The following is a 26,359-nucleotide window of genomic DNA, read 5'->3' on the forward strand; positions in this document are numbered from 1 at the left end:
TTATCAAAAAACTAACAAACTATAGACCAAGAGCAGTTGTAACAAAGTAAAATGATACACTCTCTATAAAGGGTTAAAAAATAATTATAGCAGATTACGTTAATATAAACAGTAAGTAAGGTGTCTCCAATCCCTCAGCAGAGTCAAGATTACGACAGCGTTATAACAAGCAGAATTAGCAAATCAATAATAATGAATAAATATAAAGCTACGAAAGGGCACGGGTTTCACCTGCAATGTGTTTGTTAAACCAATCCTTGTCTTGAAGTAGGCAAAAGTTTCGAAGTCCTTGTCATTTTCAACAAACTTTTCCTTTGAAAAATTTTAACAAAGTTATTTTAACGATAAAAGCACAATAGCGTCACTTGAAGGGGATAATTAACATTAGGTAAATTCAGTTACTTGTAAAAGCAGTGCTATTGCCATATAGAATGAATCTTGCAATGGTGAATTTCAGATTAGGCCAGGCATAACACAGGAAAGGCCTAAACTACTTTCAGACCACAAAACAGAAAATTGGGCCACTGACAAATCTTGTAAGTAAAAAACCTGCTTTGCAAAAAAAAGAAAGGAAAACGAACTTACATGGTTGTACTGACCAAGCGATACCATCAGATCAACTTCAGCCCGACCAAACAACTTCATGTAACTACCACCTTAAAAATTCAAAAAGGAAAAGAGAAAATTAAAGGAAGATTTCAGGCAACAAGAGAAGAGTTACGTAAAATTAGCTCCAAGTCTCCTTGCCTGCTGACGGAAGGATTGGCAAAGGTATAAAAATAACATCAAAGCATGGTTGCCCAACATAAACGAAATTCTTTAGAGAATACATCTAGAAAATCTGACATCTTAAATAGAAGGCATGAAGTAGTACCAAAGCAAGATAAAATTATTAAAAACATAATTTCATTGTTATTAGGAGCATGGTTTCAAGTTCTTTGCTCTGCATTTTCCAAACCAATCGGTATATGCGATGGTAGGAAGAAAGAATTTTGCAAAAAACTGCTTTTAATCTAGCATAAAAAAATCCGTTCACAGTTCTCCAATAGAAAATCATTTTTTCACTTGGCTTCTTTGACAAGTAGTATTTTCAGTTTGGGCCGAAATTGGATCTTGATATAATTTGCTTTTGTAAAGAAGTTACTACTTTCTACTTTCAACAATAATAGACAGATGTCCATACTCTGTTATCGCTGCAGGTTACTTTAAAGGTTTCAAAAAGATTGGTAGAATTATCTCAATTCTCTCTTAATCGCAATATTTGTCATGCAAATCTTGAAATCATAGCAAATTGAAATGGAACACTTGATATTTACGTTTAGGAATCTTGAGTTTCTTCTCTTTGTTCGGAGATCTGTTCGATAATTCTAGTGCCACAATTCCAGTATGAAGTCTTACTGCCGTTGACGAAGGTGTGGTTGCAGTCAGTTGAATTCCCTTCAACAAATGTGATAAATTACATTAGGTGTAGCAAGTTGATCTTTTCCGAATTTTAACTCTGTACTTCAGAAAGGCTTACCTTTTTGAGTAGCCTTTTTGAGTAGTTTTGAGTATCCAAAAGCGGCATCCTTTTTGAGTAAAAGGAAATGTCATTCTTAATTCGAGTGGAAATTCGTTAAAATGATTGCAAAGCTCCCCATGATTTGAGCTTTTTCCATCTATTAAGAACAATATTTTAGCTAAACCATTAACCATTAACAGTAAACCATTAACAGCTTAAATACCTTTAAATTTATCTGAATTGAATACAACAGAGGGACGGGGACGGAGCTTTCACCATCTGTAAAACTGTCCTTCGAAAAACTTCTGAAGATAGGAACCGGTTCATTGTCATCAACATCAGAGATAACTTGATTCACTTCCTGCAAGTAAGACAACTAGAAATCAGTACAGTAAAGATATTAGAAATGGCGAAGCCAAGATGTAGAGAGCTCAAATGTTCCAGGGCAATTCATTGCTTAAGGGCGTGGAGCTTGTTAGAGGGAGATGATAGTTAGAGCGACAGTGGCGTCTTCTCAAAATACTGCATACATAGTAACTAACTTAATTTCTTGAAGTCAAACCTGTCTATAGAGAAGAACACGAAGGCTAAGAAGAGCTAAACTGAAAAAGGCATGTCGAAAAAGAAAGCAGATGATACCTTTATAAAGCCTTTCTGTAGAAATATTAGCTGATTAAGTAAATCTGTCGTTAGGCTTTGCTCAAAGTGACCAATATCAACAACTGCCCTTATAAAAGTGCTAGTCCTTATGGTCTCAAGATTTCTGTGCCACGATCCAACATCTTCATGCTCCTCCCTGCTAGCAGTATTTGCCATATATTCACCCTTCACGGTTACTGGAGGCAAATCAACTGACGTTAAAGGCAATTTACCGAGCAATTCCGGATCTTTTATCTGAAAGATTAAATGTTAACTATGGAGACAAGCATAGAGGAAAATTTCTTCAAAATAAGCATAAACATCTCTTTGTTCTGATTTATAAAATGAATTTCATTTTACTTTCAAAATTATTTATCCACGGTTGCCCCGACAGTCATTTTGATTGATTTTCAGGGGACCGTGCCAAAAACTTCAACAATTAAAAATGTACAGTACTTTTGAAAACAAAAGTAAAATTATAACGATTAAAATTTAATAATAGCGAGTAATCACAATCACGAATATTTTAACAAGCAAAATTCTATCTTGTGCTTAAAAGAAGATACAAAGGGAGCTTGCTTGGCCTCGTGACCAAGCTCGTTTCAAAGTTTCGGGCCATGAAATGCAAACGCTTTCTTCCCATCACTAGTTTTTATGAATGCTACTAGCAAGTTGGCTTCTGCATTTCTCAGGTTGATAATCAGACGCAAGCAGAACAAGTTATATTCCTAGGAATGACTAACAATTGGTATATTCGAGTTTAAAAAAATGATGCTATTTCTCATCAACTCAAGAAGTATATGAAATACCTTTGATTTGAACTCTAAGCAGTGATTAGGCATTTTTACGCTGTATGTTGCTTTGATACCAACATTTCCGGTGCTTGACACTTCGCCAATCTGTTAAAGTATGTTCAAATAACTAAAAAACTGTTGATGATACAGCCAGGAAGCTAGACTATAATGCTGGTAGAGACAGAGAAATAGTTTTATGACAGAGAAAGTAAATAGAGGTGCATCCAAACAGCCCTTATTTCGTTTAAAGAGGCATTAACGCAAACAAATTGACATCGCCAAAAAACATTTTTCGTCATTCTAGTTTGTTATGTGAACAGCAAAGACTATCGCAAAAAGACTCAATGTTGTCTCTAATACAGAAAGGGGGTCTAATTTAGGGGAAGAAAGTTGAAGCAAGCAAGGGTACGAGTCCTGCGAACGCGGGTCGTCTGTAGGCCGGTATCGGAAGATTTAAACGAGCGCGTGATTGTCGTCACGCTCGCTGAAAATTGAAAACAAACCAATTGTGAACGAACATGGCGCAGAAAGGATGAAAGTGGGAAAAATGTTTTCTATTCTGGACAAGCTCTCACCAATGAGGGTTAGCAAGTAGTATAATTCTATCATACACAGGTTTAAATACTATTATATCCATTTTATAACGGGAAAGTTTAGCATCTAATACCTAGTAGGCCTAGAAGAGGTCGGTTAGAAGCGGTGTGAAACTTTATTTTTGACTGATTTAATTCTTTCTTGGTTATATCAACATTTTTAATTCCATCGACGCGAGCAGCCATTACCGCTAGGCAGAAGCTTGCCTTGTACCGAGAAATCCCCATCGACCGAAAGCTTTCACAAATATTTTCGGATTTCATATGATCAATCGATTATTTGTTGACCATCGGACCGTAAAAATACTAGGTTACCAAAAATTCAATCGTACTGGTTTCTCTCGCTTGTTTCTCGCAACATGTATGTGATACAAAGCATATAAAATCATTTTTCGGTAGAACTTCATATGACCAAAATCTTTTTGCAATTTTCGGGGGTTGATATATTGCGTTGATGCCTCTTTAAAGGCAATCTGTCACGACGTTGATTGATTATAAGAAAAAAGAGATTTTCATTGTTTCCGGTCCCCCCTTTAATTTATCGCATTGTAAAAAATATGGCGGAGCGCTGAAATTGTGTTTAGGCTATTGTTCCAGCTATTGTTCTCGTTAACCAATCCACAACGAGACAGATTGCCTTTAAGTTTTGACAAATAGCGACGCATCTTTTGATTAATCGCGACACGAAAAGGACCATTGGTCTTGAAATCCCTTTCATGCACCGTGCTGGGAGGACAAAATGTTCCTTGAACGAGGAGCTCATCTTAGTTGTCTTCGGTTGAAATATCTTACAAGTTTAACTAACAAATAGCTGTCAACAGTTTTTGTACATTAAACCACATCTTAGAATATTTCACACTTCATATCCCTCTCCCCTTTCAGACAATTTCTTGTATGCAATGTTCAGTGTTTCGGGTAGACCAATGTATTCATTTTTGGTATTAAAATATACAAGCAACCTTGCTTTAGGGGAGAGGCTGTTTGGTTTTGGTCCTTTTCACGAGTTATTTTTTCCAACAATAATTGAGCAACAGGGCATTCCAAGAACTTTTGGCAAGGATATTAGATAGAAAGCTGCAACAGCAACAACTTTGATTTAGAACACAACCAACAGTTACAATTCTCCGTTTATAACACTTAATTCTTTGCTTCATTCATATTTTATAGTCTTAGCGGTACTTATTTTAACAATCGATTTTTAATATGGAAATCCTGCTTTTGTTACCCTGTTGTTAGTTTTATGAGAATTACCTTTGATTCAAAATAAGAACTATACTTTATCTACTGACTTTGTCATACATCTCGAAGTTTTTTGCTAATGTGAGCTTGTGAATATTAAATCAAAAGTCTACAAAAAGTGTTTACTTTTACATAAGATAGAAAATGACTGCAACATACCCTGTACGTAACCCTCAAGGAAGGCAACAAGGCAGCCCCAACAGCGACGCCTTTGAGACAGCCACGTAAAGACATTGTCACTTCATCTGACAATATTGATTCCTGCAGGCTCATTTGGTCACTGAAAATTCCATCGACTGCTTGCCGTTTAAGCGTCCTTTGGAAAGAGATCGAGCTCATTCGTTACTGAAATGCGCAAATGTTGCTTGGTAGTAGACCAGTCTTGTACACTCATTATTTCCTTAGCTGACAATCATTCTGTCCCTAATTTTTTGTAGCAACTGTTGGCGAATAGCCAAAAGTCAAAATTTTTGTAGCAATAACAGCATAAAATTAACAGTGTTCTTGGGATAAACAATTACAACAATCTTAGAGTAGAAAATGTTATGAAACAAAAAACATAGAAACACAAAACACAGAAAATTACTTTTTTAACTTGCGGTAGTTATCGATTTCTATGAAATGCTTTTCCAATCTTTTCGTGAACCTGGCTCCAACAGTCCGCAGAACCCCGGGATGCTGCGGCACATCGACAAAGATCTCTCCAACGACAACATGCACCCGCTTCACAGCTTTGACACACGATGCCGGCTTCGATGACAGCAAAAAATGTGACCTGTTCATTTTGCACGTTGTTATTGTCCTAGAGTAAAAACGATGAAAATATTAAAATGGCGACCTAGTTTTAACGCTTTTACACAACATTGGGGACCATGTGATGAGCATCCGACATACCGCATTTAGAGAGTGTTTAAATAAAACAGAGAGAAAAGTTACGGGGTTAGAATCAAGCAAAGGTTAAGGGTTAGAAATAAGTTTAAAATTTTCTTGCTTACATTTTTAGCCATTAGTAACTATTATCCGGTTTTTATCATTTTAATAAGCAAAGACTATGGAAAAAGGCAATTTTAATTTGTAATGTATTAACATTGTGAATTAAAAGTTTATTAAACGACATTATATATTGTCCTTACAGTTTTTTGTTCAATAATTAAAAGCCTAAATTTGGCTTTTAAGGGTTATTCATTTAATCTAATACTTACGTGAACGATCTAAGAAGACGAGGCGATCTTGGAGTCGATTTTTGCTTCCTAAATTCAGGCAACAAAATGATCATAGATAATTCTTATTTTTATTTAATTTTTTAATTAAATTTTATAACTAAGTAAGCTTTAAATGAGTATTGGGTAGAAGCATGGTGGATAAACAAAACTATGCAATTTTGAAAGCGTACTGTAAAGTTGAGAACATATAGAGAAGGGAATAGAAAGAGCAACAGTTAAGGAGGAAAATGGAAAAAGAAACAGTAGAAAAGAAGAAATAAACACACAACAAATACTCACTGGTTGAGTGAGGTGACCGATTCTGTTAACACCAAATTGACGTCATCAACATGAACTGAGACTGAATGCGTTTCTGAAATTTTTACACATGCTACGATGAAGTAAAACTTTGACTTAAAATAGCATAATCTTAAGAAAAGACCATAGAAACATGGCCAATCTCATAACCTAGCACATCTAACAAATTTAGGGGCGATGAATAAATGCTGAAAAACAAATGCCTTAATGGGACTATTGTTCAACTTACTGTCATCCCCTTTCTGTTGCAAATGTTGGCTGACTTTATAGCAAGATGCATTCATATTAGTAACTTCAGTTTCTAAATTCATCCCACCAATATATGCCAGTAACTTCAGATTTGCTAGTCGCACGGTGCCAACTAACGTGGAGAGATTTATCCATGACTGACTTATGGTCGACTTTCTTTTCTCTTCGCCAGAATTTTCAGCCATAAATGAGGTCTCATTAGTTTCAATTCGCGTATCTTTAGATTCTTTTGGTGTGCACGCTGTTCAACGGAAAACAATGCATTTAACAATCGAAAAAAGTACATAAACCAAACAAGATCTCTCGACGATTGTCTGAATTCAACGTTTCAATACCATCTCTAGAATGAATCTAGCATTTTAGTAAGGAACTATTGCATATAGCTCGACCGGGTTACAAGTAGAGAAAAAACTGAATACAATCCAACACTGCGCTCAGTTACAAAACTAATATACTTTCTGAAACTTTCACTTTATACGTACGGTTCGTTTTCCTTCGTTCGTCCACCCTTTCTCGATCTTTAGGAAGTCCCGACTCATTTGCATACAACTGCAACACATTATACATAGTTCTCCACCCTTTGTGAACAGCATGCTGCTTTACGTTTCGTTCACTGGTAGCCCCAGTTGCTAACCCTTCACTTTCCAGTAATTCAAGAGACTTTGTCTTCTGAGCAAATCGATTTTCCTCTTTAACAACGTCAATAGTCTCTGTTATTTGTAGAAGCAGCCTGATCAAAGCGATATTTACAATCTGCGTTATGCTTCCAAAACAAATATCAAATTTAATGTCTTTCGGTACCGGGTCATTTATTTTCCTTGACGTTAAATACACTTTTGGCCGTCCAGCCGTGCATGACGTACTTGCATCTCCAACAAGACGAATTTTTTCCATTAACAAGGCAGTCGTTGTCTTCTCTGACCATCGACAATCCTTGTTCAGTGTTTCATCCTGTGAATCATTCGCCATGTCTTCCGAACAAACAATGTTAACTTCAAACTTCTTTAATCCAGCGTCTCCACAGAGTGTCTCTTCAGTTAGGAAGTTTTCACTCTCAGGCGGAACCAGGCCAATGGCGTCAAACAAACACTTGAATATCTCGGCTACATTTTCGAGCTGCATACCGCTGGTAGGTACACTGACCATGGGTGACGTCATTCGAAAAATCCCGGCATCTTGCATGTTTAAGCCTGGTTTTACTTCTGTAGAAAAGAATTCAAAATGGCATGTATATTAGTAGATGATATGTCCTATGGACGCTTGCTTGTGAGGGTATCTGGTAACCGTTGCAAAGTGCTCGATGCAGTATAGGCAATGCTGTGAACAAGCTGTGAGCACGCGTTATGGTGTAGAACAGGGAGGCAAAGCTGCCATTCCTAGCTTCAAGATAAATGCAATTACCAGGCAACTGGCTGCTTAAAGAATATAAAAAATTTGATTGCCTAAAAACACCAAAGTTAAATCCATTAAAAAACCAACAAAAACTCACCGGCTGGGCTCTCAGTTTTTGCTTCATTAATTTGGCGACTATCAGAACACCGAGCATTAGCTGTTTCAGGCACCACTCTGGGTGAGTTTGTTGACGAAAGCCAATCGTAAAGGTTCAGTTCTGTTTTTGCCTCCTTTTCATCAGAAAATAAGGCTGCACCTGTTGATTCTTCTGACGAAGATTTCCTTAGGAGGTTCCTCGCTGAGCCTGGGGATGACTGCCTGCTGGCAACACGTGACTTCCAGTTCTGATCTCCTTTTTGTAAAAAAGAAAATTATTCTGTCTTGCTTTTAGTTCTTGATTCCAATTTCATTATTCTCGTCTTTTCATTTTACACAAAATATATCGATAAGCTTTGAGCTTGCATCAAAGAAGAGCAAAAAACAGCTCCACTAAATAAGCTGTCACATAAAAGAATGGTTTTCGACAGAAAAGCATTACAACCATTATTAGAATCATTGAACAAACCTGACGAAGAAGCAAGTTGATCCTGAGCAATGGCTCCAGATCTCCTAGAGTGCCTGGATTCTGATCGGTTCTTGGGACTGACGTCATCATGAGACGCACCTTTGGCTGTTGATTTGGCACTGGTTAGATCTTCGTTTATTGAAGAGCGATCACGCATCAAAATTGCTAAATCTTTTCTGGTCAAGACACCACGACCCACCACATGCTTACGTCTTTCAGATTTGAAGGCAATTTCTGTTCTGGTTGAGCCAATTATCAACGCTTTCCATTGTCTGGCTAAAGCATGTATTCCTTAAAAGAAGGAGAATATCAACTATCCGAAACTCAATACAAAACAAAATACAAAACAAAATACAGATACAAAACAAAATACGTTAAAGCCAGTCTTCTATAGTTGCTCACCTTTTTCTAAAACGTCAACTTTAGGCATTGATATCTTATCTTCGAGTGCTGATTTGACCCGGCGCATCTTCGACCCCATCAAGTGCCTTCGCAGCACAAATACCAATTGGCTCGAGTGGTCTTCTTGAAGAAATCTTGCCCGCTCAGTTGCCATCGAATTGATATTGTGCTGAAATGTACAAGCTAGAAATTAAATGAGCTTTCTCGGATGAAACTGTTCTGGACTCCTAGAATTGTGGTCGTTTTGAATTGAGAATTCATATTGCTTGGCGATCACAAAAATGTAGAGCATCTCACGGTTGTAGGTTAATCTACAGAGAAGCGCTGACCATTTCAAATTAAACACTGTTATTAGAAAACTTGACATCCAAAGAGAATCATAAATATCACACATTCAGATCTTTTACAAAATTGAAATATCCAGGATAAAATAAGGATATGTGCCCTAAAAATGCGAAATAGAGTGTTCGACACCGCTAGGGCTCCAAAGGTAAGACAACTTGTTTACATCCATATTAGACGGAAAAAATTTTGAGCAGAAAACTAAATACCTTTATAAGCAGTCGACCTTTATCTGGCAACGCCTGTCCCATTACGTATGCCAAGAGACTGAATCGATGTGACCGGAAAGCTTTTGCCGTGGAATCAACTGCACGTGCAAGATCAACATAGACAGGTATCCAACAACAAATGGATGGAACAACACTGGTTATCAAATTGATGCAATGGTCGCTACCTTCTTGCAGCACTTTCAACCGTGTTGGGTGTGCTAAATTGAGCCAAACATTTTCGATCTCAATAATGCCTTGTATTTTCCGTTTTAATACATATTCTTCTGCATCATCCCCTTTCTGATTCCAATCATTAGTGGTCCCGCCATCTTGTTTCTCATTTGACCTGCTTTGCAGAAGCGTTCCGCGTTTTGTTCCATCTCGCAGCACTTGCGAAATGCCAGAATCCACGTCACTATTCTGTATTTCGAGAATGACATGGCCCATTGGGGAATCATCCTCCTTCAAAAGACTGCAAGATACCGTTGGACTTTCGCTCTCAAGAATTGAAGGTTCTGCTTTGACAGAATCAAGATTAAAGTCGCTCGTCTGCTGAAGCTCAACAGCTCCGGATAACTTTTGGTTCTTCGGCGGCAGCTCTGTTCCTGAAGTAGTCTGCAATTCAGGAGACATAGCATTTTCTGCGTTTGATTTTCTTGAATTTTTCAAACTATTAGATCGACCAGACCGCGACAAAACAGAAATTCTTTCACCACGTAACATATTCATTTCTATGTTTTTAAAGCCAAATTCAAGCATTATCTTTCCCATGGGCTCACCTAGTTTTTGCTCCAACCAACTTAGATCATCGACATCTACATCATCACCTTTATACACGGAAAACGGTATCATAGTCTTTGACTTGGGAATGGCAGTCACAAATGATGAATCATCTGGGTGTTCCTCACAGTCAAGTCTTTGCAGCTGAACGTCAGCTCTTTGAAGTGAAACCCTAACTACGCTGCTGTCACTCTCTGTTATTTCATGAAGCTCTTGCAATAATTTCTGATCAACATTTGACCTGAAAGTTGAGCTCCGCCGAAGAAGTGTTATTGCTAAGTCACTCAGAGCTTTATGTTCCCCTTCTGCAGCATGACTTACTTTCAGACCTGAAAAGGAAGCTGCCATGGCAACAGTGCAGGTGTATTTTGGGAAGGCGAAGTCATTTGAAAATTTACTTCCACACTGACCGGACAGCGAGGACTGCTCGGACACGCAGAACGGTTCTGCAGAAACCTGCAACGCAACAAAGTTAACCGTAGGGATGTCAAAGGAAAGTGACGACCGCACCTTTGGGAACAGATTTGAGAGCAATACCTTTTTAGATGCTAAGGTATCTGCATCATTTGGCATTTCAAGTACCTTCAGTGCGTGATTTTCTCCATATCGGTTTTCAGATGATCTGATGCTATGCAAATGCAAGGAATCCAAAATATACGCGGGGTGTTGAATCTTCTCCTGTCCTCTTAACGACTGAGTGTACCTGAAAACGGAACCGCAACCAACTGAAAATTGAATGTTCCCTCACTCAAATAATATCTTGCAAATTAACTGCTCGGGCTTCTTAATCCCTGATTCGCAGGCATCTTAATCCCTTATTTTCATCTTCCAATGAACAAAAGAAACACCCAAAAAGATATTCCGTAGAGGAATCCTCAAGGTGAATGGTACCTTAACAGAATTTAGTTCTTTTCCATATATTACGCCGATCAAAGGTTTACATAAATAACAAGTATCATCGTGTATATAATCTACTTTTTTCTTCATGAAAAAACAAGCGAAGCAGCATCGAAAAGCAGTTAGTTGCAGATTATTCCACCATTTTCTATATCACATACCTTTAGACAAATTGATCAAAACTTCTCAAACATTTAAATATCAACAAACTAACAATATTGAAGAATCATTTTACAAACCAATAACTGAAGGACTAACCTTTCAATGCATTGCAGGAGGACAGGAGTGACGACAACTTGAATGCCTTTGTGCACTTTGACATTCATTGACGAATGCCACAGGTTTAAGTCACCTGTTGATGAGCTAAAGCAAACAATATTATCAGCTCACTCACGTTTGCAGTACAGTACATCCAAGCAAAGAAGACTCTAAGAATTCAGAATCTGTAGGCTGTATGTGTTTGGTTAATTACCTGGTGTCATTTTGGCTTCAAAGACCAATTACATTAGATATAGAATTTATAGATATACAAGGGAATATATATTAACGGATGTTGTCCTTTGAAATATCTAGTGTCACGAGACTTCCCACTGCCAGGCATTACTGGCCAATTTTGAAATACAAAATACATTTAATCAGAACCTGATGTAAAAACTTTAGGAACCTCTAAAACAAAACCAAAGGACAGTCTAACTCTTGTACTTGGATTTACTGTAATACAAGCGAACGATTCACATTGGGATATTGAAGCCAATGCTTGAATAACTATTCAAACGTTTAGTTCAGAATAGGGGACTTGGCTCAATAGCTCTCAGTAGTTTTTTCCAAGTCTCCTAGGCCTTTTCTTGATATATTTACAATGATAATGTTGTGTATTGAAATTAAGTTTGAATCTTCATGAATTGAATTGAATTGAATTGAAATGAATTGAATTGGCATTCTTATATCGATAGGGATATTACCTTTTGTGGACAAACTGTGAAGACGTGTTACGAAAAACACCATCATTATCATCGACGGCTTCAGACGGCCCATTTGAAGACTGCAAATTCACTGTCTTTTTACTAGCAATAACGAAAGGAAGCCTCCCTTTGGCGCTTTGTTGAAATTTTGGTAGGATGCTTGAGGTAGAAGCTCGGACAGGAAAATAAATGGCCTAGATAAAAAAGGAACAATCATCAATAAGTCATACCTGTCAAAGTAAAAATTGGCTGGTACTAAATTGATTCATCATAGACAAGACATGACTCTCGCAAAAATATAAACAATAGACCACATTTCTCTGAAAAGAAACATAGTCAGACTCTAAATGAAATTGACCCCCTTAAAAAAATTTCCCAACTTCTTACCTTGATGTTGGTAAGCAAGCTACATCTCCTGCTCAGTTCTTCAGGGGGTACACACTTCCAGTTTGTACAAGTTGCTCTTTTGAGGTGTTGACCGTATAACCCAGCTAACGCCGGAAGTATCAAAGGTTTGCTGCATGTTGGAGCAGCATCAGTTACATCGAGAGAGACCAAGTCCTCGCGTGACGCAACGGCAGAGATAAACGATTCGATAGACGAATTAAAAGAAGCATCAGATCCTCTCATTTTTACACGTTGCCTTCGTATGGCATCTTCTTCATCGTTTCCATTGCTATAATGAACAATGTTAAAACGGTGATCAACACATATTAACGTAATTACACGGCAAACTAGTATGTTATTGGATAAACTGAATGCTGTGCTGTTAGCCAAAGGGAGATCTTTCATCATGTTTATACTTGTAGCGGATCTCAGCCTTCCTAATGATTGCATTGGGTTGGTAGATAGTGTCTTCTAAAGCCAGGTTAAAAAAGATATGACCAACAGGTTTTTAAGCATATTTCATTGACATTATATTTCATTGTCATTCGACTTATTCAACAGATTAAAAAAAGTTTTCTTTTTCTTGTTGCTGAGAGAAATCAGTGGAAATATTTTAATCTTGAATCATATTGTGGAAGGTAAGCAGTTAGCTAAACGCACATGATCGACGCGATCTCGCTTTCGCAAGAGTAGAATGTTCCTTCACTTTCAGTTCTGTGACGGCTGCGCCAGCCCATACTGCCACCTACATCGGTAGACCTCGATCTATCATTGGGTAGCCTCGAAGCCATACTTTCTCTGTGATATTCAGACTGTCTTGTTGAGCCGCTCATTGACGACCATACACCAATGCTATCGAAATCTGCAAACGAGATTACAGAAATTTATACATTTGCAAATATTGGTCGGTAATGTTTAAATATACATTCAATGAACGGAGAAACACAATGTCAATAGACTTTCCAAAAACGAAGACAGAACTTGAAAACAATGTTGAAAATATGATGAATATATGTTTTATTCCTTACTTTTCCCTCCACCCCTGCGATTCGCCAATTCCGAAATTTTCCTTAACCTCAAGGAACTTTCTCCAAGGCTCTGCAAAGAAAGCCCACCACTTCTATGGCGCAGCCTCTCTTCGATGCCTTGCCTATCATTTACACCTCCCCAAATACTCTCACTTCCATAACGTGAAAAATGCATCTCCCCGGCATCAAGAACTTGCACCGTGAAGAAACGAACTCCATTGACATTATTACCAAAGAAACGGCATCCTCCTACGCAACCACAAATTATTGACCTTGAGCGGTCAGCAGCTATCTTACTTTTCAGCTTTTTAGGTGTCCATAAGAACCACAATCTTTTTAGCAACCCGTCGTGCTTTCTAAGAAATTGTTGTTGTTCATTAAACATAGTTACATCGTTTGCATATGTTACACTGTCGGCTGTGATTGGTCCAAATGTAGCAACAGCAACCTCTAGCCAGTTGTTTGAGAGCGGATAAAAGGACTGCGATCGGCTGGAGCCATCCATTTGGTCAACCTCCTCAGGTGGTGAAAGGTCTTGAACGAACTGTTTTATTGTCAAGTCATTAACAAAAATGCTTCCTCCACTTGAAAGCTGGCTTGTATGTGAAGAACATTTAGATATCCTTATTGGCGAGGCCTGTCGAGTCATAAAAAAGTGTCACAAAATGTAGTAAGAAACCCCAAAGAAAAAAAACTAAAACAACATTTTCACGTTTAACTCCATAGTTCCAAGTATATGCAAAAGGCCCGAGACAGTTTACGAAAAGTGTATCAAAACATTTAATGAAAAAAACTGTCTGTTGTTTTAATGAAAAAAACTAAACAAAGATAAGTCTGTTGCCAAAGATGGAAGCCATCCTGCGTGCTGAATAGATTACAAAAACTTGCGAGTGTATAGAAAGTGTATAGAAAGTGTATAGCTAGTGTATAGAAAAATCTATGGTAAATCTATCAAAAAGATCCATAGGGTGAACAAACAAACCTTCATGTTGCAGGCGCATTGACTTTCGACCAACCACAAATTAACCGACTCTATTGAAAATCTACTCATTTTGTATTTGAGATCAGCTTCCGTTGGGCACAAGACCGGTTTTACAGCATCTTCTACTTTGCACTTCGTTGATGGCATTTCAAACAGTTTGCATTGTCTCTGGTATGAGCCGTGTTGACACTTGACATCCTGGATGGTTGCAACCAGAGCGTTCTCTTCATCTGTCACATGCAAAATAAACACCTCCAACCACATCGCTAGCGATTGAAGCTAGGGTAAAGAGAAATCAAAATAATAAATAGCGCCAGGTTTTCGTTGAAGAAAGCTAAAGCTGCTAGTGTATCCTTCTTCATCGCACTTTTAGGTTCTAATTCACCTGTCAAAGATTGAGCGCAAAATGATATTACTTTCGCATAAAGTACATGTGTAAACAGTATCATTGTTTGCACTTTTGCTGGAAGGATTTGACTGTAAGCTTTTCATTCTGATGAAAGTTCACATTAGGCCTGGTTCAAACGTCGCACTTCTCATGTGCCGAACCTAACTCTATTTGGAGCGACACTCGAGCATGTTTAGCGCGACTCCTGTTTCAAACGTCGAACTTAATTATGTCGCGCCAATTGGGTTTTAAGATTGTTACATGAAGTATCTTGGTTAAGGCGCGCAATCTCAATTTTTCGTTCGAAACGCATGTGCCCTCCAAAAAAGAAACAAATTCTGGGAAGGAAAATGAGTTAAATATAATTATGCCTTGAGTTTGGTACATGACAAGTTCGACGCTTGAAACCGTGCCGTGCTTGAGTCGTGCAGCTCGGCAAGCTCTGCCGATCCAAACTAGTTTGCCGCTCCTAACTAAAACTGCCGTACCAAATTGATTCAAACGTCGCGCCCCTCATGTACTTAATTCTCGAGTTAGGTTCGGCACATGAGAAGCGCGACGTTTGAACCAGGCCTTACTTACTTGCAGAAGGGTGAGTTTGCCACCGACTTCCCCGCACTGAAGCTCCAACTGCCATGCATATTCGATTGTGTCGTATCCACGTGGAATTTCTTTATCTGAGAAGAAAGCATCGCCACGAAACTGCAGACCAGATAAAGATAAAAATCCCCGCGACAAATGGCTGTTTTCGGAAGAACGCTGAAAAAGGATTGTTAACTCGTCATCATCGAACATAGAAATAAGAAACACATCGCGCAAATTTGGCTTAAGTTAATTGATTTTCTAAGAGTAGGACAGATAAAAGCATTTAATATTTTAGATGAAGGCTAAGAATTCAACAGTCGGAAATCGAAAGGATCGCATTGCAAGTTATATCTCTTGTTACGCCGGGAAACACAAGGAAACGCAATCAGTAGATAAAATTGATGAAAATCCTGCGCTTAAAAAACATTTTCTAAATCTAAATTTCTACATTTGTAAACTACGGTGACGAAAGACAAAAACTCTCATAGCTAGTTGCACAGTGGTACCATTATGGCGTCAAGATATTTACCTTAAGTCTATCTTTGACTGTAATGGTAGCAGGCGATATTATCAGCTGCATCATGGTCTCCCTGTACGTTTTATTCATTTCGAAGGTTAGCCTTTCAACGCTCATGACTGGAGACGGGGGTTCACCTGGAGAACAGTGCTACAGGAAGCAAGACACGTTTATGATTAAAAACAAAAGGAATTTTCTGCTAACTAATAAATGACTAAACAAATAAAGATATAGAAGTGAAAGCAGCAGGACAAGCTTGGGTCGTTTATGTCATGGATTTATGTCATACTTTAGTCAATTCTGCCTTGATATCCAAAAGCACCACCGTTACATGGGCATGCATTGGTCTGTAGTGTCTAGCATCTTTCAGATCTGTGGCTTCCACATCAGGCAGGATATCCTTTATCGGATTCTTACTGTCTCTTACGGCATCAAATTCTGTTGGCTGTTGGGACACACCGAAGTAATTCTCCTATGCAGGGATGAAAAAGATCTTAAATGCAATGCAACGATTTAAAAGCAAATTTCGCTAACATTTGTTGCTTACAGCAACGAAAATATATGTCAGAGACCTACTGGTTTGCATTCGCGCTCAGCTAACAAGTTAATTTTTTATATAAAAGAGCCTAAAGACTGCGAATAATGCTTGGATATTGAGCAAAGATTACTAATAATTACAGAAAAGAACTTCTGTATGCAATGCTACCTCAGTGTGGGATAAGGGGCCATCTCACATTGTTTTTCGGTACGTGTGACTATTTGGCTATAAAATACTTCTTAGAATACTTTTTTTCTTCAGACTGACAAGACGCAAGAGAAGACTGAACAGCACAAAAAAGGAAAACAGTTGGCATTTTAAAGGGACAACAAGAATACATAAAGAAAACTCGCAAATGGCATAAAAATGAATTAGACAATGGTGATATGAAGAAAACAGAGATAATTTCACAGGTTAATAAGGAAGGGTAACTTTATGAGAAGCTGATGATGTACGACAAGGTTGCCCCCTGTTTTCGTTGATTTTCACTGTTTATGCTGAGGGATTTTTGAAAGAGAAAATGATACAATGGACAGTACTGTTAATGCAAAACAACTTAAAGAAAAGCAAGCAAAACTCGTCGAAACGCGTAGCCTTAGAAACCATCATAAAGAGTCTTTACTAAACGAGTTGGCAGCCATTGACTGGAAAGAGGTTATCGCGCTGACCAACGGTGACCCGAGTCTCATGGCGTCCGTTTTCAAACGTGTCATAACGTCTCTTCTAGAGATGTATGCACCACTTAAACGTGGATAGGTAGCAAGTAATCCTGCTCCTTGGATTACAGAGGTCCGTGAAAGATAAAGATAGTATGAATGCCAGCAAAAGCAAATACATGGCTAAAGGCCACAGGTGACAGCTTATCAAGACAGGCGATGACTTGCCAGATCTTGTCCTCAATAATGAAGTAATCAAAAGGGTCGACAAGACAAAATATTCAGAAATTACCATCATCCAAAGCCTTCAATGGAAAGAGAAGTATAAAACAATAAAAATTAAACTGAAAAGGGGCTTAAGCTCCTCGAGGAAACTGAAAAATGTCCTTTCGCAAAGGAAACTTGGCCAGGTCTACAAAGCTCTCTTTGAAAGCCATCTTCGCTATGACAATTTTGCCTGGAGCACTTTTCCCAAGCCCAACTGCAACGATTGCAAACAAGGGCAAAGAAGCTTATAAAGAGTGTGGAGTACAAGGACGGGTGGATTTGTTATTGGCTCACAGTTAAGGCTTTGCTTTACTTCGACCAAAGAGACATAACATACAAAACTTGCATGACCTCTGTCCCGACAATCTTCGTTATAGGTTCACTGAAGGATCCTAGATTTTATAGTATAGGATAAGGAATTGTAGACATTTGAAAATCTCCTAAAGTACGGTTAGAATATGCAAAACGAAGTTTCTACTTCTCTGGTGTAAAAAACTAGAGCATTATCCCTGATAGTATTCGAGAGAAAGAATAAATTGCTCGTTTCAAAACGAGGTTAAAAGAATATCTTTTGAACCTTTAAACGTACAAAACCTAAACAAGACCCCTTGGCACAGCAGCAATTTTAACACGTATTGTTAATAAGTTATCTATTTGATAAATGGTTTTTTAAGCAGAGAGATTATATTGATAAATAATAATAATGAACGTAAAATGGAAGGAGCAAGAAAAAGTTAAAAATAATAACAGGGACTGCAAGGAAAGCTTTTAGCAAAAAGAAAAAACTGTTGACAATATGTTTGCACTTAGGGGAAAAGATTGAGGACTTCTTTGTGATGAGGGCTTTGTGATAATATGGTCTCGAGACAAGACCCCGAAGAAATATTGTAATTTACATGCTACAGCTTTGTAATTTACATGCTACAGGTTTTGGAGACAAATTTATAGATTAGATGAACTGATCGGGAGAAAAGAGCGGGCAATGAGGAGTCTATGAGCGAAAAGACACAAAGTAAGGCTTTTTGGAAAATGAAGAATAAAGATAAATGTGTGGTTATGAGAAAAGTGTGTTTCGAAATTCCCCCCGTGAAACAGACTGGGACTTCTAACGACAACAGAGTGCCACATGGAAACTAAAATTGGAACAATTCAACAAGAGGACAATTTTCTTAGTTATGAGGTTTAAAACAATAGTATCTTTTAGAAATAAACCACAAACGCTTTGCAGTCAAAAAGAAATACCTTGAATCCAAAAATAAACTGTCTGAATAGCGACCCTAGCAATTTAATTGCAAGTGGTCCAGCCTCAAGTTCAACTGTGAGCAAGTCTGGCTCCAGGCCTGCAACCTCTTTTTCACTGTAATCGATGCCAAGCCTCCTATTAATTTCGTCAATGTGGTCATTTGTGACATGAATCGGATGAAACTTGTAAAATATATTGAGAACCAAAACGGGGGCAGAACAGACATCTAGCCAACCTAGTTCGGCCTCTGTTTTTCTTCGCCAGCCTTTGCAGAGCAAGTCATCAAGATTTGTTGAAGATTTGGCATCCTGAGCGCCTCTAGTATCCGGTCGGTCAGTCTGGTCATCTGTATCTGATATGATGCTGTTTATACGTGAAAGATTAGAAGAATCGTAGTGGTCACTGCTGCGAATGAGCGATAGGACGCTGTGGCGCAGCGTGTTTGATTCAGCCATGAACATTCGTAGCACTAAGGACTCCGCGCGGCAAAAAAATTTGATTTCCTCAACTTCAGGTAAAAACTTGGTAAATGGCAACAGGAATGAGATTTCGATAGCTTCTCCGCAGAAGGCAAGCTGATCTACAATAAAAATAATTATTTCGTCTCAATATGAATGCTTTTAACACGAACAAAGAAAATATATATGAACATACATCAAATTCACTTTCATTTCTCTATCAACTAAACATTTGAAATTTTCTCCCGTAACATACAACTCAACTCCATTGCAAATGATGCCACTGAACCAACAATATGTCACTTACTGTTTTCAATGTCATTGTTGCAATCAATCCAATTGTGCTCATTGACAAAACAGATCAATTCATAATTGCGAAAGTGGAACTTGAATTCCCATTCGTAAGGCGTAAAGAATGCCACGTCTCCTGGGGTTGTGCTTGCCCAGTCGTTGAGAAGGTCTGCCAGCAAAATGAAATGGAAATGAAACATCCGCCTTAACAACACGCAAAAATATGGAAAGGAAGAACCAAATTGAAAAGTTATACAACAAAGTATAGCTTCATGTAGCAAGTTGTTCGACTGTACAGTGTTACAAAGCTCCATTGGTTCCAGCACAGTAAAATATGTTAGCTTACAAAAATGTCCGAAGTAGAAGGACAGACTGCACTGGTATAAGACGAACCTTGGATGAAGAGAGTGTGCTGATATACAAAGTACATTGTTGTTTCACTTAGCATAAACTCGCAAGACCAATGCTGGAACTGATTCCATACTCTCGGCACTGTCATTATCACTTCAGCCTGAAATTAGATAAATAGTTCAAGATATACACAATACTTGAAACAAAAATTGAAAATAAACTGGGTAACAAATGCATAGATGAACACGAAGCAGATAACACCCGTATCGATTTTTTCAATAAAGCCTAGGCAACAACAAAACGTGCAGTATCTTAAAATTCGTGATAGCTTAGATGAGAAATCAATTCAATACCCGCAGAAACCACAAAATTTTGAAAAAAGGTTAGAAGCGAAAACCCTAAAAAAATTTTAAACAGTTCAATAAAATACATTGATGTTTAGTAAAAGCCAACAGTAATCAATAAAATAACAAGGTACTAGCCTCCATTGTCTCACATTCCAGCAACTTTCTAAAGTCCAAACTGGTCGTTAAATCGAGTTTCTGGAGTTGAAGAAAAAGCGTAGAGGTATAACCAAACTCATTGACAGCCCATGGCATGAAGAAATGGATGGATGAGCCTTGTCCTGCACTCACATGCAATGCTGATAGTTCCTAGGGAAGAATATTAATGAGGCGCCGATCAAACAAAGATGAAACAAGCAACTGGACACAGCACAAGTACAAATTAAGGGATGCCACCAGATATTGAGAAATCCTCCCATAAATGCAAAAGAAGAAAATGTGAAGAAAAATCCTTTTCGCAATTCTTATTTTGCAACGATGGTTAATGCTTGTCCCTCTAATAAGGAGTGCTAAAACACCAGTACACGTCAACTGCAGAACCAAGAGATAAGAACTGCAACAAGTGCTGACTTTGGGGTAACCAAGGCCTTCGTCTATTGTAAGATAGCAAATTCTTACATCATTCTTTGAAAACAGAATATCCATGGCAACAGGAGCTTGGAACTTTGATTTGAAGTCAAACCCAGTGTGAATGCGTCTTTCACCAGGCAGGACTGGCCTAGCTGCCTGAATTTCTTGGTAATCTTGAGGTAGAAACATTTTCTGCAACATCTCACTGCAAAATTTATATTCTTTATGTGAGTAATCCAAGATACAAAGAAATATTTCAAAGATCTGAACTAGCACCGAAAGACAATATTAAATTAGGATACGACTGATCGCTGAATAATCATTTGATTCACTGATAGAATGTTCTCAAAATTAAAAGTTTGTTATTGATTTGTAGCTAATGAAGCCCAATTGCTATACTTTAGAGGAACTTTACCGCTGCTTATCTGCCCAAGGGCCATAGGTGATTGTAGTAGATTTATTGAATATGAGACTGAGACTCCATACAGGATCTGATTCAGGTGCCCTTTGACAGTCTTCAGGGATAATTCCTACAAAGAAAATACAGAGATTCAAAATCTGAATGGCTATAAAGTTATGCTTTGTAGACTTACCAATAAATCTAACAAAAAAAGATTAGTAGAAAATGAAAACAACCGACCTGGGACATCTTGAAAGTAAGTATAATCGATTTCGCCAGATTGCAAAATGACGAAACCCTCTCCCATGAATCGCGGGGGCCTGTCGAGCAAAATTTTGATGGTAAAATTTAAAATCACAATAAAAAACTAAGAACTGATAATAAAAATAAAAAAATGAAAAGTGAGATCTGACAGTAAGGATTTACAAAGCAAGGATTTACAATTCATGATTGAACAGAGCAATGATAATTAAAGGTACAGTAGATATTGATAAAGTACAGAGTAGATAAAGATATTGAACAAGATTCATTATGAATATAGTAATTTGAAAATGATTTGAATACAGAGAGGCTTACTGAGATTTTTTTCCTGTGAATCCGGGACTCGGAGATAACATAACTCTGACATCCTCACACTTCCCTTTGACAACATGAGTGAATTCGTCGACAGCTGAAGCAGCCTGTTAAAACAGTTCAAATTAATACTAAAGTATTCCGAGAAAGCAATCAATGAGTTGAAAAAGGCATATCAGAATCGCAGGCAGCACAGAGGGGTGTCGGGGTACTCTGGTACATTTGAGATAAGGGTGCTTGGGGTACTTTCTCGGTTTAGAGTTTGGGTCATACCTTGATTATTTATAGATGCAATAAGCCCCACATATCACCCTCACTTATATTAATGATGTTAAAACGACCTATTTATTCAGACGTTCGTTAAAATATGGACAGCAAAAAAGTTCTAAAGATTTTTTTTTGGTTCTGCTCAGGGACAATTTTCCAGGTCATAACATTGGTTTATAGAAAGTGTCCTTTATTCATTTTTTGCAAAACCCTTTTTGAAAGAGTTTTTTAATTAGATTTGGATTAAATGATGACCAAAAGTGAAATGTTTTATTAGGGATATGGTCGTGATCCGCTAAAAAGTGAAAAATTTCACTCGGAAAGATTTTCTGCGAAATCTTAAACCCTCAAATCAGCATAAAAAATTGATAAGCAAAAAAAATGTATATCAATAATTGTATTAGGTTCAAAAGTATGCTGGAAAAGCTTTATCACAGCTCTCAGATAAAAAAAAGCGTACAGCGAGGTTGGAGTAACTTTCAAAGTGAGATCATACATTAAATGGTTTATTGTAAGTTACGAAAAAGAAATGTTTTGGGTTAAAAAGTTTATTACCTAAACTAAGCATGTCATCTCTTGATATTCTTTTTTAGTTGCCTTCTTGAGAATTGCGTAACATTGTCGCTTCTGTTTCGTTATTAAATCAAATATTTCGTACCTTAAAATGGTGCCAGCTGATGCCAAATTCTTTTAGGCAATTTCTACATAAAAACGATGCACACACAGGGAGTCTCCTAGGCTATTTTCGCTCTACTTTTGAGCGACGTAAGCTTTCAGCGCTAATTACGTAAGCTTTCTACCATGCTCACGATATTCGAAGAAGAACCCGCATTACATAAAATTCTACCGATCCATTACACCGTTCATATACCAAATTACGCTGACCAAACTTACTGAGGATGTATGATAAATGGCCTCTGCATTGTTGCAGTGAATCCAAAAAGTGGTTTCCACAAGTTTGTTACCAAGAGCAATCTTACCCTAGAAAAATTGCAGATGAAAATTATTCAAAAGCTATGGTATTTGAAACAAAGGGAGGCATATGCACGTGCATACACATTATTTTTAGCCAAATATAAACAAACTATGCACTGCAGAAACAACAAAAGAGCAACAGGGTGCCAACCAAAAATTTATTAATTTGGCAACTAGCTTCAGCTACACCCTCCCCAAAACCAAGATTATGACCACTTCCGCAAAGACCACTTAATGATGAATAAGCTGAAAATAAATTTCTAAATGTAAATGTAAATAAAACTGCGGCGAGCAAAGAACAGTCCTTCTTAAAAAGACATCGTACCGAGTTTACGTTGCATTTGATAGTTGGAATTAGATCCATCCACTGGGATGCGCTCTTTCCGGTTGATGTTTGCTCACTGTGTGCAGAAAAGAAATTCCCAAATAACAATACAGCATCAATATTCACATGATATAGTATGTATGCCAGAAGAAAGAGACGCCGAATAAGCCATCTACTAGATTCTATCAATTTTGCATGAGTAAAAAGTATTTATTTATATTTGGAGACATTTGGCCTATTTGAATTTGAAACACTAACACTTACAAAAAAGAAATGAAGCAACGAAGCAACACGATACAATTTAGGGTTTTGCAATTTAGGGTTTTGCAATTTAGGGTTTTGCAATTTAGGGTTTTGCAATTTAGGGTTTTGCAATTTAGGGTTTTTATGATTGTGTTGATATCCTCTTTGTTGATAGATTTATCCTTGTAAGTTAGTTATCATCAACGTTAGCAAATAAATTAGCTAGACGAGAAGCCAACCTAAATAAAGCAATCATTATATCAATATTTTATTATACACACCATGAACTGTCTGCTACGGCCTCTGCATCAACGCCAGCAGTAGATTTCCTTGCGTCACCATACCTTTCATTCTTAAATACTTCATGGAGTCGGTCGTACAGACTTGATCTGGGGCGAAGGAAAGAAAATTCCAAAGTGTATTTGTAGAGCTACCTATCTCACCATAATAAGCTACCATCATCAAAGTCAAGTGTTTGCAAGCGTTGCTAAAACATGCTCTCCTGCAATGGCGTAGTTGCAATGAGTGAAGAAAAATATTGGGTTGAATATACCAAATAGGTTTTTATTGAAGATAAAGAATACCTGTTGTAAAGATGCGCTTCTAACCCATTAAGATTAACGACCAGTCTGCTCATTGGATGTTTCTCGTCTAAAGAGAAAAAAACCACGTTGAATGTTAAAAAAATCCTAACAATACAAAGGCTAGTTAAACACATCCTCTATTTCTGCGATAATTCTTTAGCAAGGAATGCTTTACCCATAAGATTAATCAGTAAGAATTTTACCACATATATAACTTATTCACAGTTGTTACTGTACATAAATAAACAAAGAAAAAACACCGAAATGGGGTGTATGTAATATAGCTTTTGCTTTCTGTTTGCAATCATCGTAACTTGTGAACGTGCCTGTAGTTGACAAGTAGTTTATCTATTTGCGCACAGGACTATCAGCTACAAGTAGCCAACGATTCACCAAATGATTTATAAACGAAATGATGGAAATTCAACACTACAAGGATAGTTGTTGTGATGATAATAAAGAGAAATATAAAGTAATCACGGTAACTGGCCATGAAATTCAATAACCATCATATATTAATGATGATGTCCTATAACCGACCAAAGATAAAAGAAAATGTAAAAATTAGGTTAATGCGATCACCTACCAGAATTTATTGAACAAACAAGTGCAATACTTATGCGCTAGTTCCAAAAGGTTTTAGCCCAAAAGCTTATCCAATATTCTTTTGAAAGACTAACAAAGCAGTTAGAATTAAGGAACATTTACTTCAATATACCAAGATGTAGAAATTTAATGTACGGGAAACATTCAATAATGGCACTTTGGGGCTAAGATATGGTCCAAACTGGGGCAGACTCGAGAAACAGTAAATCGAAGGATAAAGCATTATATAATTTGCACTATAAGCTTTTGACTAATAATACAGCTATAATATTAAAAAGAGTAATACCACTAGGATGCTTTTCTAAACCATGATAGCTGCCAATTTCCTTTGGTGTAAAACGTAGCCACCATCCAAAAATGGCAAACCCATCAACCACCCTGCCAGAAGAAAATAAAATAAGAAAAATTAAATAGTCTGAAAAAGGCTGGTTGTCATATGGTGAATCGTTTACCGGCGATGACGCAGACGATGTTCTGGTTTGATCGCCGACGATGACAGTCATCATGTAACTTCGTAGTAGCCATTTGGAACAAGCAAAGCAGAGTAGCGCGAAATCTGCAAATGAACTTTCAGATATCACCGCAGACAGTCGCCGATGGGTTGTTTTCATAAACTTTTTTATTGCAGACAGTCTGTCAGGATCAGGAAAATCGAATTCTGTTTATTCCTTGAGAGCTATCGCCTAATTTGTCTCCGACGACCGCAGACAGTGCTCTGCGATGATCGCGGATGTATTACACCTGTCAAATGATTTTCTAGAACAGGTGGGCAATTAATTTAACAAGGGGCCATATGATAAACCTGAACTGTGTTGGAGGGCTGAACATAACTTTATTCCGCATGATGCTCATTTTCTCCCAATGAAAAAAGGAATAAATTATACTATATTTGCTACTGATAATCAGAAATATATAGATAAAACATAAAGATTTTTATAAACATATGAAATTGCGATGAAGGTCAAGTTGATAAATACTCCTACAAAAGTTCATGGTCTGATTGACTACACACTCGTGTCACCTGGACAGAAACGTCCAAAGAGCCAGAAGTGGCCTGCGGGCCGTAAGATGCCCAGGTCTGTTCTAGATCAGGGATGGCGCTATGTGGTGTCATGGGGGGGGGGGGGGCAGCTGCCTTCCAAAAAGTTCGCAATGACACCCCGTCGGCAGCCCAATATAGGAAAAGAAAAAAAGCTGTCGGCACTTTGAAACTGTCAAGTGAGGAATTTACTTTTGTTATAAGAACCATTAAATTGAAGTTCAGGCGGGCTTTTGGACTTTCAGTAAAACGATTAAAACCATTAGAGCTATGAGGCTGGATTGTTTAGATCATAAGGGTGTAAGCAGTGCAATTGCTAAATATTGTGCTTAAAGGGAGTGCTCAGGCACAAATTGCGAACAAAGTTTGAAAAATTCAGTGTCAACTTGACCAATTTTAATCAATTAAAAATAACAAATTTGGAGGCTCTTGTTTTTATAAAATGTCCTTTTGAGTAAAGTTTCTATCAAAATCTGTTGCCCAGCTCCGTGGTTTATTAGGAATCTGAGAAGCATCAAATAACCAGGGCCGCAAAGAGGGAAGCAAGGGGGCAAACGGGAAAAATTCCCTAGGGCTTCAAGGCTCTATGGGGCCTTTTAAAGTAATGAATTCAATTTTTAAGAATGTAATTATTCAAGCATAAACAAAATTATTCAAA

General features: G+C 37.7%; 1 protein-coding gene across 5 annotated transcripts in view; it reads right to left on the reverse strand.

The window, feature by feature from the left end:
* The window catches only part of LOC135686323 (bridge-like lipid transfer protein family member 1), a 48,401-nt gene that overhangs the window by 14,857 nt on the left and 7,185 nt on the right, over window positions 1-26,359 (reverse strand). For 2 of the 5 annotated variants that reach the window (XM_089108753.1, XM_089108752.1), the window contains 38 exons: window positions 24,949-25,040; window positions 24,057-24,123; window positions 23,754-23,861; window positions 23,230-23,305; window positions 22,824-22,910; window positions 21,666-21,769; window positions 21,330-21,409; window positions 21,105-21,219; window positions 20,738-20,894; window positions 20,258-20,428; window positions 19,818-19,935; window positions 19,441-19,593; window positions 18,675-19,255; window positions 16,261-16,443; window positions 15,984-16,121; window positions 15,452-15,628; window positions 14,482-14,760; window positions 13,500-14,136; window positions 13,132-13,333; window positions 12,472-12,760; window positions 12,085-12,278; window positions 11,381-11,485; window positions 9,446-10,928; window positions 8,895-9,063; window positions 8,493-8,783; window positions 8,025-8,279; window positions 7,018-7,737; window positions 6,516-6,776; window positions 6,269-6,359; window positions 5,969-6,016; window positions 5,353-5,568; window positions 4,926-5,082; window positions 2,950-3,039; window positions 2,141-2,395; window positions 1,725-1,862; window positions 1,317-1,437; window positions 586-656; window positions 232-312 (listed from right to left, as the gene is read on the reverse strand). In XM_089108753.1, coding sequence (XP_088964879.1) covers window positions 232-312; window positions 586-656; window positions 1,317-1,437; window positions 1,725-1,862; window positions 2,141-2,395; window positions 2,950-3,039; window positions 4,926-5,082; window positions 5,353-5,568; window positions 5,969-6,016; window positions 6,269-6,359; window positions 6,516-6,776; window positions 7,018-7,737; window positions 8,025-8,279; window positions 8,493-8,783; window positions 8,895-9,063; window positions 9,446-10,928; window positions 11,381-11,485; window positions 12,085-12,278; window positions 12,472-12,760; window positions 13,132-13,333; window positions 13,500-14,136; window positions 14,482-14,760; window positions 15,452-15,628; window positions 15,984-16,121; window positions 16,261-16,443; window positions 18,675-19,255; window positions 19,441-19,593; window positions 19,818-19,935; window positions 20,258-20,428; window positions 20,738-20,894; window positions 21,105-21,219; window positions 21,330-21,409; window positions 21,666-21,769; window positions 22,824-22,910; window positions 23,230-23,305; window positions 23,754-23,861; window positions 24,057-24,123; window positions 24,949-25,040 — 8,560 coding nt within the window. The remainder of the gene's footprint in view (window positions 1-231; window positions 313-585; window positions 657-1,316; window positions 1,438-1,724; window positions 1,863-2,140; window positions 2,396-2,949; window positions 3,040-4,925; window positions 5,083-5,352; window positions 5,569-5,968; window positions 6,017-6,268; window positions 6,360-6,515; window positions 6,777-7,017; window positions 7,738-8,024; window positions 8,280-8,492; window positions 8,784-8,894; window positions 9,064-9,445; window positions 10,929-11,380; window positions 11,486-12,084; window positions 12,279-12,471; window positions 12,761-13,131; window positions 13,334-13,499; window positions 14,137-14,481; window positions 14,761-15,451; window positions 15,629-15,983; window positions 16,122-16,260; window positions 16,444-18,674; window positions 19,256-19,440; window positions 19,594-19,817; window positions 19,936-20,257; window positions 20,429-20,737; window positions 20,895-21,104; window positions 21,220-21,329; window positions 21,410-21,665; window positions 21,770-22,823; window positions 22,911-23,229; window positions 23,306-23,753; window positions 23,862-24,056; window positions 24,124-24,948; window positions 25,041-26,359) is intronic. The other 3 variants (XM_089108754.1, XM_089108756.1, XM_089108755.1) reach the window with 3 other exon arrangements.

Source organism: Rhopilema esculentum, chromosome 6, assembly GCF_057945365.1.
Source record: "Rhopilema esculentum isolate cy_ngs chromosome 6, ASM5794536v1, whole genome shotgun sequence".
NCBI lineage: Eukaryota > Metazoa > Cnidaria > Scyphozoa > Rhizostomeae > Rhizostomatidae > Rhopilema > Rhopilema esculentum.